Source organism: Nicotiana attenuata, unplaced genomic scaffold (assembly GCF_001879085.1).
Source record: "Nicotiana attenuata strain UT unplaced genomic scaffold, NIATTr2, whole genome shotgun sequence".
NCBI classification, from domain to species: Eukaryota; Viridiplantae; Streptophyta; class Magnoliopsida; order Solanales; family Solanaceae; genus Nicotiana; species Nicotiana attenuata.
Genome location: NW_017670333.1, coordinates 293,021 through 304,111, shown reverse-complemented (window position 1 = coordinate 304,111; position 11,091 = coordinate 293,021). Strand labels below are relative to the sequence as shown.

The 11,091-nt window shown below is 39.7% G+C and overlaps 1 protein-coding gene across 1 annotated transcript; it reads left to right on the top strand.

Moving 5' to 3' along the window:
* The first annotated feature begins 324 nt into the window (after nucleotides 1–324).
* LOC109237999 lies at nucleotides 325–1,257 on the top strand. The gene has a single exon (XM_019404422.1). The coding sequence runs from the start codon at nucleotides 325–327 to the stop codon at nucleotides 1,255–1,257; it is 933 nt and encodes a 310-aa protein (XP_019259967.1).
* Nucleotides 1,258–11,091: the final 9,834 nt, after the last annotated feature.

The following is an 11,091-nucleotide window of genomic DNA, read 5'->3' as shown; positions in this document are numbered from 1 at the left end:
GTTCTGATCATATGACAAGTTTTAATTTTGTTATACAATTTTAAAAGATAATACTTTCGGCTTAAATATTTCATGTTTTCATATAGATAATAAAGCAAAAGAGAGGGTAGAATTTGTGATGTTACCTTTCAAAGTATGATCCTTTCATCAGTAATTTATCTTTTAAAAACAATATTAAACAATAATCCCCAGGAAGAAACCTAGGCACTTTGAAAAGGCAAAATCTGCAGCAAAAGTCAGGAAGAAACAGCAAAAAGACAATATTACTGCACCTACAGGTGGTGTTCAAACAAGGAGGACCCTGACCAAATCTAACAATCAGTGATGAATGCTCTTATCTGGAACATAAGGTCAGTTAAAACACAACAAGCCTTTGAGAGGCTGATCAAAATGCATAGGCAGAATTATTATGAGTTTATAGGATTAATGGAACCTATACAACAAGCTAGAAAACTGGAAAGGTATAGAATGAATATTGGTTTTGCGCAGGCAATTGCAAATGTGTCAAATAAGATTTGGGTTTTCATTGATGAGGTATTTGAGGTCATAATTATGTACAACATAGTGCAGCAGCTGACTTTAAGGCTATTTCATACTGAAACACATGTAGAGATTGTTCTTACTTTGGTGTATGCTAAATGTGATGCCATTGAGAGAATAGTATTATGGGACTCTTTGTATGCAATGGCAAGAGACATGGATGTGCCATGGCTTGTAGGTGGAGATTTTAATGTTATATGGGATAAAGAAGAAAAGTTTGGTGCACTTCCAGTGTCACTAAATGAAATAAATCATTTTCGATATTGCATCAACACATGTAACCTATTTGATCTTGGCTTCAAAGGTAGTGTTTTTACTTGGTGGAATGGGAGGTCAGAAGAGGACTGTATATTCAAGAGGCTAGATAGATGTTTAGCAAATGTTGAGTTTCAGCAGACTTTTCCAGGAATAGAAGTCACACACCTCTCAAAGATAGGCTCAGATCACAGTCCAATGCAGTTGAAGTGTGATATAGAAGCTGCTCCTGTGAAGAAACCTTTCAGGTTCCTTAACTTTTGGGTTGAGCATCAATCATTTAAAGATGTTGTTAAGGAAAACTGGCAGGCAGATTTTTGTGCAAGTCCTTTTGTCCTTTTCAATTACAAGCTCAAGAAGTTAAAAAAGGCTTTATCAGTATGGAGTAGAGCTACATATGGGGACATATTTCAGAAAATCGCAAGCCTGGAGGAGGTGGTTATGGTGCATGGCAGAGTTTGAGGCTAATCCAACAATGATGAACAGAGAAAGACTTCAAAAAGTGCAGATAGAGTTGATTAATTTCCTTGCTTTGGAGGAAAAATACTGGAAGCAGAAATCAGGGATGGCTTGGTTTAAGGATGGAGATAGGAATACCAAATTCTTTCATGCTCAAGTCCAGGGTAGAAGGAAGAGGCTACAGCTCAAAAGGATTCAAAACAACCATGGTCAATAGCTGGAAGAAGATGAAGAAATTGTTGTTGAAGCTGTTAAATTTTTTTAGGATCAGTTCACAGAAGTAACAGTTCCCAACACATATAGCATTATAGAATATGTACCTACATTGGTTGATATGGGTAGAACTCAGAACTGATAAAGCAGCCAACAAAAGAAGAGGTTAAAAATGCAGTGTTTGGGCTCAATGGAAACAGTGCAGGAGGGCCAGATGGGTTCACAAACAGCTTCTATCATGCATGTTGGGAGATAATTGGAGATGATTTGTTTGACATGGTAAGTGATTTTTTCAAAGGCCATGAACTGCCAAAATGTGTCACACATACAAACCTGGTTTTACTTCCAAAGAAGAAAGAGGTGTCAACATTTTCTAATATGAGGCCTATAAGCCTCATTAATTTTACAAACAAAGTGATCTCGAGGGGGATTCATGAGAGGCCAGTTGGTCTACTGCCTAGTCTTATTTCTGAAGAGGAAGCAGGTTTTGTGAAAGGGAAGAGCATTATGGAAAATGTGTTGCTCATACAGGAGATCATAACAGACATTAGACTTAGGACAAAAGTTGGGCCAAATGTGGTAATGAAACTTGATATGACTAAGGCATATGATAGGCTATCTTGGCTATTTCTGACTAAGGTACTTAGGAAGATGGGATTTGCAGAGAGATTCATAGGATTGGTGTTTGGGATTGTGTCAAATAACTGGTACTCTGTGCTCATTAATGGACAAGCTATTGGATTTTTCAAATCTTCAAGAGGTGTCAAACAAGGGGATTCCTTGTCTCCTATCCTATTTATCCTAGCTGCTGAGGCTTTATCGAGGGGTTTAAGTGCTTTACACTTGAACCTGTACTTTTGCGGTTTTGGCTTACCTAAGTGGAGTCCTAAAATTAATCATCTAGCATACGCAGATGACACAATCATATTCTCCTCATCTAATGCCACATCTCTGAGATTGATAATGGAAGTGTCGAGTGCATATGAGGCTGCATCTGAGCAGCCGGTGAACAAGGCCAAATCTGCAATCTACTTGCACCACTTAACAGATGAAGAAGTGTTTTTGAAAGTGGAAAGAATCACAGGTATCAAAAGGCAGGAATTTCCAATAATGTACCTAGGTTGTCCTATCTTTTATGGTAGGAGAAAAATGGAGTATTATCAATGCATGATCACTAAGGTATTGGATAAATTGCAAACATGGAAAGGGAAATTGTTGTCTATTGGAGGAAGAGCAGTTTTGATTGCTAATGTACTGCAGAGCATGCCCATGCACTTACTGTTAGCAGTCAATCCTCCAAACTATGTTATAAATAAAGTGCACAAAATTTTTGCCCAGTTTTTTCGGAGCAGTTCAGTAGGGGGAAACAACAAGCATTGGGCATCGTGGAATACTTTGTGCATGCCATTTGAAGAAGGGGGGATTGGATTCATATCACTACATGATGTTTCAAAGGCCTTGTTCTCTAAATTATGGTGGAACTATAGAACTAAACCAAGTCTGTGGAGCTCATTTATGAGCCAAAAATACTGCAAGAAATTGAACTCGGTTATTGTACCATGGAGGGAAGGATCCCATGTATGGAGGAAAATGCTTGAATGCAGGGATCTGATAGAACATCAAATAATTTGGCATCCTAAGACGGGGTCTTCTTTATTTTGGTTCGACAACTGGACAGGCCTTGGGGCTCTATACTTCATTGTTCCTCAGGACTTTGGAGTGGATGAATCAGTTCACATTGTGTTTGATGTGGTTGAGGAAGGGGCATGGAATGTTGATAGACTATTAGAGATACTACCTGAAGAATATGCAATGCACATTGTGAAAAAAATTAAACCGCCACAGATGCAAAATGTGCTAGATGTACCTTATTGGATGCTAGAGACTAGAGGATTCTTTAGTGTAAAAACTGCCTGGGAATATATGAGAAGGAGAGATGAACCAAGAGTAGCATACTGGATGATTTGGGTGAAGGGGCTGCCTTTCAAAATTGCTTTCTTCATGTGGAAAGTGTGGAAGGGTAAACTACCACTGGATGACTTTATGAGAAGATTGGGATCTTGATGGCTTCGAAGTGTTGGTGATGCACACAACCAAAGGAAGAAACATTGCAGCACTTGTTCTTTAAGTCAGATACTGCAAGGTGTGTGTGGAAGTACTTCATTTCGAGGGCTGGTATTGCAATGGAGGGATTGTCTATGCATCAAGCTATCACTAAGTGTTGGACTGCTAAGGTGTGTCCTAGACTCAAGCCTATTATGCAAGAATTGCCCTCCTGTATAGTTTGGGAGTTATGGAAGAGAAGAAACAGCATGAAATATGGAGATGTTGTATCAACCAGTAGAGTGATCTATCAGGTCTCATCCACACTTCAATAACTTGTAAGAGTAAGAAAACCAGGAGTAGTTCATGTCCCTCACCAATGACATGAGTTATTATCAATTATGGAGAACTACACTCCTAGATTAAAGGTGGACAAAGTGGTATGGGAATTCCCAGGTGAAGGTTGGCTTAAAGTTAACACAGATGGTGCATCGAGGGGGAATCCTGGCAGGAGTGCAATTGGCTACTGTGTAAGAGATGAGAATGGTGATATTATTTGTGCAGTAGGGAAGGAGATAAATGAAACCACCAATACAGAAGCAGAGGCAGTGGCTATTGTAGATGCACTGAGATTTTGTAGAATGCAGCAGTACCCTCAGGTATGTATCCAGACTGACTCGATGCTAATGAAGAAAATTACGGAGGGAATGTGGAAGCCACCTTGGTGTATAGCTGAACATGTAGAGGAGATAATGCAGCTCTTTAATGGGGGTAACTATGTGGTGTCTCATATCTTTAGGAAAGGAAATAAATTGGCAGACCATCTTGCCAGTTATGCTTTGGATGTTGGTGATATTGAATGCCAAGATTTTTGGCAACTGGATGTTCAAGGGAGAAGAATAGTGAATGAAGATAAGTTACAATGTCCATATTTGAGGGTAAAGGTGGCCAAGAATTAAGGAGAATGGAGCCAAGGATGAGCAGGGGACAGGAGAAAACACTGGAGCAGCATATTCAAATCCTTTGGGAGGAGTGTATGCTGCTCATTTTTTGCGCTAACACTGGGTTCTTTTTTGCAGTGAAAGTTACTGTCTCTATGCCATACTATTTGAGGAAATCTCATTTGATGGTATTAGTACTTAGTACTCATTCCAATGGGAGGGACTTGAAGGTAGGCACAAGCATAGACTCAAGGACAAACATACTGCTACTCAGAATTTCTGTGGTAAGCAGGTGTTTTTGGAAACCAATTCTGAGTTTAAGTGGGGTGTTAAGGGATGATGTCACGACCCCAAACCCGGTCGTGATGGCGCCCAACACACTGCTAGGCAAGCCCGACCATTTTACAACCTTAATCCAATTCATTATACAACTCATTATTAGCTAACACAGTTAAATTACCAAACCAACATATCAGAAGTCTAAAATAAAAGTTAAATGTGCGGAATTTCAAATAATAATACTACTACATAGCCCAAAGGATCCGGTGTCACAAGTCTGAGCCTCTAATACAGGTTTATCAATCTAATACATGTCACTCTAGGGGAATACGAAATAAAAACAAAGGATAGAAGGGAGAGATCAGGGCTGCAGACGCCATGCAGCTACCTCGATGCTCCCAGATATGCGCTGCTTAACAGAAAATCCTCACTCAGCCTCAGGTGCACCTGGATCTGCACGCAAGGTGCAGGGAGTAATGTGAGTACTCCGACCCAGTGAGTAATAAACATAAATAAAGGCTGAGAATAAGAAATCATGGATAAACACATTTTAATATATAATACGGCAGTTTAAACCAAGTAGTATGAAATCAATAAAGCAGTGAAGTAGAAACATGGAAAAGCTACAACAGATAAGCAAATAAATGATAGCCAAATAAAGGAATGCATCACATAGTACGGTACTCTCTAGTACCCGCTGCGGCGTGCAGCCCGATCCATTTATTTATCATCGACGGTGCTCACTGGGGGTGTGCAGACTCCGGGAGGGGCCCCTTACGGCCCAAGCGCAATATCAAGCCATCTCGTGGCATCAGCTAGGCCCTCGGCCTGATATCAATATCCATATAATACTGCTGCGGCGCGCAACCCGATCCATACTCAGTCCAGAAATCACATAAGTCCCTCGGGCCATAATAAAATAGTAGTTCTCATCCCAAAACATCATTAGAAGTATCATTTAAGTTTCAAATCTGAGTAAAAGTGGTTGAGTTTGTAAAACAGTATGAAACAATAGGACTGAGTTCAAGTAATATGTCAAAATAGTGAGAAAACAGTGATAGCAATCCCCTGAAGGGTTCAAATAGTTGGCACAAAGCCCAAATATGACAATTAGTCACAAAAATGATGATATCAAATAAGCTTCAATCATTTATGCGGTAAAAACATCACTCGGGATGGACCAAGTCCAAATCCCCAATAGTAAACGACCCCGCGCTCATCATCAAGCGCGTGTCTCACCTCAATATAGCACTACGATATGCAAATCCGGGGTTTCAAACCCTCAGGACATCATTTACATTCATTACTCACCTCAAACCGGCCAAAACTCTAGCTCGCTACGCCCTTGCCTCTCAAATCGGCCTCCTCGCACGTCGAATCTGACCAAAACCAGAGCGAATACGTCACAATATGCTAAAGGAACAAAAACCCAATCGAATACAATCGAAAAATATCAAAAATCCCGAAATTAGCAAAACCCGAGCCCCGGACCCACTCCTCAAAACTCAGAAATTTTTACATCAACGGATTCCTTATCTCGCCACGAGTTCATACATATCAAAATCACAAGAATCGGAGTTCAATTGACCCCTCAAATCCCTAATCTTAGCTCTCTTAAGTTCAAGCCCTAACCTCCATTTTTAGTCCTTGATTTCTTAGTTTTTCAGTCTTAATTCACGAAATAACACCATAGGATCGTGTTTTAGGTCTAAGAATCCTTACCTTATCGAAGCTCCTTGAAATCCCTCTTCAAAATTGCCCACAATTCTCCAAGTCCGAAGTTAGAAATGAAAAACCCTTCACTATTCGCGAAGAAGAACTTAAATACCTTCTGCCCAGACAAAACCGCATCTGCGGTCCAAAATCCGCTTCTGCGGTACCGCTTTTGCGGCCCAATCTCCGCATCTGCGGAAGTCACTTAAAATCCCAGAATCCGCATCTGCGGTCCAATTGTCGCATCTACGACTCCGCAGATGCGGTTCTCACCCGCACCTGCGGTTCCAGCCTTACTCCCCTAAACCCGCATCTGCGACAAAAACTCCGCATCTGCGGCTTCGCAGATGCGGCCCCTCGCCGCTTCTGCGGAAACAGCTGCCCAGACTAAAACTCGCACCTGCGGCCTCCCCTTCGCACCTGCGTGACTGCACCTGCGGTCCCCTTTCCGCAGGTGCAGAAATACCAGCAACAGCAGAAATTTCTGCAACAACACAAGTCCAAATTCTTCCCGCTTAGCCATCCGAAATCACCCCGGGACCCCCGGGACCTCAACCAAAAGTACCAATACCTCCTAAAACATCATTCAAACTTGTTCCAATCATCAAAACACCTCAAACAACACCAAAACCATCAAATTACATCGAATTCAAGCCTAAGTTCTTCTAAAACTTCCGAAACACGCATTTGATCAAAAACCCAACCAAATCACCTCCGAATGACCTGAAATTTTACGCACACATCCCAAATCACCTAACGAAGCTACAGCAACTCTCGGAATTCCATTCCGACCCTCGGATCAAAATCTCACCTATCAACCGGAAATCGCCAAAATACTAACTTTGCCAATTCAAGCCTAATTCTACACCGGGCCTCCAAAACCACTACCGATCACACTCCTAAGACACAAATCATCCCCCGATGCTAACTGAATCGTCGGAAATCACATTCGAGCCCTCTAACGCATAAGTCAACATTCGGTTAACTTTTCCAAACTAAGCCTTCCTTAAAGAGACTAAGTGTCTCATTTCTTACCAAATTCACTCCGAACTCAATCCAATCAACTCAACCACCTAAAACACGGATAACGGAGCATAAAGAAGCAGAAATAGGGGGAAACGGAGCGGTAAATCATGAGACGACAAGTCGGGTCATCACAGATGATGATCTATTACTTTTAAACACCTCAAAGACACATAAGGGGAATTTCACAAGGGATCAGCCAGACAAGGTGTGGAATGCACATGCACACTTCATTGAAAAATGCTGGTTAAGTGGCTTACTACACCAGGGCATACAGGAAAATACTTCTACAACTTCGACAGGAGGAACTGATGGGCTACTTCACTATACAAGACCAGATGAACATACAGGGAACCAGGAAAAAAGCATTGAAGAACAACTAAGTTTTGAGGGAAAAGTCAAAACCATCGACCATGTTCAAATCCTTTTGGAGAAGAACATGGTGATGACTGTTTTCACTTACGAGGTTTTTTTTTTGCAGGTAATGTTACTGTGGCTATGCCTCATACATTGATGAACCTTCAACTGGTGGTATTAGTACATAGTACTCATTCCATTGAAGGGGTATCATATATAAGCACAAGCATAGCAACAAGGCTAGGAAGGGGCAGTTCTAATGCCCAGTTTTATCAGCTACATCAACGTGCAAACAACAGGAGTTGGCAAAGATTATTGGGTAACTTGGCTGTGTTGTGAAACAAAATCCCAATGCAGCTCTTTACTACAACAACCTAGGGATCAAATCATGCAAAGAGCTCAGAAAAAACACAGGGACCAGTCATGAAATTGGACTCCAATACACCATAGTGGAGTAGTTTTGGAAAGGGCAATTGACATGGCAATCTTGGATGCACTTAGCGGATGATTTAGAGTCACATTGGGTTTGTACTCCAACACAACATCATAGTATGATATCCCAGGAAGGAATTCATGATATGATCTCAACAAAAATCACGAAGAGGTGATGCAAAAATGAGTGCAAAACTGAGGTACTTGGACAGTTTTGGGCAGTGATCGTGAAACTTTTGGATCACTGCTACATATGCAGTTGGTACTTGGAATATACTGGGGATTTTTGAATATATTGAAACAAATAATTACATCACAACATCAAGGAAAGGAAATTCTCATCATCATCATAGAGACAGTGCTATCTTTGCAAGACGACATGAGCTATTTTTGCGATCAGCGGCTAGTTTTTATGCATCATTTGCTTAGTTTATGTAGTATTCATTTTGTTATATCATTGTTGAGCTCATTGCTCAACACTAGTAATAGGTTTTATGTAATTTTCAAATTTTATGTCGTTCATATCGTAAGACCTCCTGACAATGTATTTTGTTTTCTGATTTTCTCTATATATATATATAAACTAGCCCTAGGCACATCGCCTAGTGGATTTGATAAAATATAATTAAAAAACACCTTCTTACAAACGACAAAAAACAAATTAAGCAAAAGTGTGCAGGTGGTTCGTCTCATCATACTTTAGTTATTTGTTACTCTTTTATCCCAATTTACCAAGTGATTTTTCAATTTTTTGAAGCCTCAAAAGTACTCGTGTCATGACCCAAAATCCCTCCGACGAAGTCGTGATAGCACCTAGTCTCTAAGACTAAGTAAGCCTAACACATACCGAAACGATAACAGATTCTACTAAACAGTTGTTGAACATGAACCAAAAATTACTAAATAAATCAATTAGTCTAGGCATGATACAATATCCCCAAACCGGCAGTACAAGTCATAAGCCTTTCTAGGAGTAATTATACATAATGAATACATCACTATTTCGGAATAAAAGAAAACGATGGAAATAAGTACAATAGAAGGTGACTTCGGAGCCTGCGAACGCCCAGCAGATGCACCTTGAACTCTCCAGCCACACCAAGCATAAGTCTCAAAACCAACTCGATCCAAAGTACCTGGTTCTGCACAAAAAGATGTGCAGAAGCGTAGCATGAGTACACCACAGTGGTACCCAGTAAGTATCAAGCCTAACCTCGATAGAGTAGTGACGAGGCCAGGTCAAGACACCTACCGGACATATAAACATGTGCAGGATATGACGTAAAGCTAACAAGGAAGGAATATCAATATAATGCCAATAGCAGACAGAAATCAGATTACAAACAGTAGTAACGATAAGGGGGAACGAATGGCAATGAGAAATAACCAAGTGAATAAACAACAACATAGTCGGGGTACGGATGATGTATAAATATGCCCAAATAGGGAAAACGATGTCAATTCAACCAATCAACTCGTTTCTAAAACACAATTCCAGCAATCCCAATTCTCGTAATCTCATATAATAAATCACAACTTCCAAACCTTTAACACACATGGCACCTTGTGCCCACATCTTTCCATCTCACTTTGCACGGCAAAATCCACCTGCTACTCAGTACATAATATCTGTGTCAAATTCTAATTAAGATGTTCAACAGATTATATATATAAAGTAAAATTTCAGTTTCTAGACCAAGTAGGAAATCAATTAGGATGACGAGTTTATTTTAGAAATCATTTGCGTGAAGGAAAATAACATTTTCAAATAAAATACCACATCGAATAATCTATTGAATTTAATATAGAGTTTATTTAGTTAAAACATCTTAACAATTCCTTTTTAAGTAAAATAAAAGCCTCAGACAGGTTAAGGAGACTTAAGTTGAGAAATCAATTGAAGTAGAACATGACAACTATTAGAAATGATAAATACCGAAATATACGGCGAGTTTCAACTTAAAAGTCACACAAGGTAGCATGATATTAATTCTTTTATTTTAAATCGCTATATTACTAACAACTCAGCAGGACAGGAGGTAATGACTCCACGTAGTAAATTCACCTTGAAAATCGATTCACCCGAATAATAGTATTAGAAAAAAGAGCTCAGGAAATGACGGCAAAGCAATAAGCCGATAACAATAACTCAATCCTCAGAAAACAGTGAAAACCAGAAATACCATTTCTCAGAGTCTTGTACAAAGGAACTGAAGCTAATACGATAAAACAGGGAATATAAAATACAAAATATGTTGCGGCGCGCAACCCGATCCCACCATATAATATCAATAGCATAATTTACCATTATTCCACCATATCAATTCACCCTTAGTTCACCTGTTGCGGCGTGCAACCCGATCCCACCGTACAATATCAATATCATAACAATAAACAAAATATTTTGCGGCGCGCAACCCAATCCCACCATAAAATATCAATATCATAATTCACCCTTATTTCACCATAACAGTCCACCCTTATTTCACCTATTGCGACGTGCAACCTGATCCCCCGTACAATAATTTAAATTAACAACAATAATAATTCAATAACTAAATTTATAAGAGTTTTTACAATCAAGTTATGAGTACACGGCAACAAAGGAACCACGTAAAAATTAAAGGAATACAACAACCTTTACAAAAATGATATGACATATAAGGCACGGGATAACTAAGCATGCAATCACAACAATTTGAACATGTAGCAGATACGCACAGAGTCATAGGGGAACTCAACAATTAAGAGGTAACAAGACAATAAGGAAGGCAATAACTTCAACTAAGGCATATAAGGGCCTAATAACGACTAAGATCTACAATAAGTGCTAACA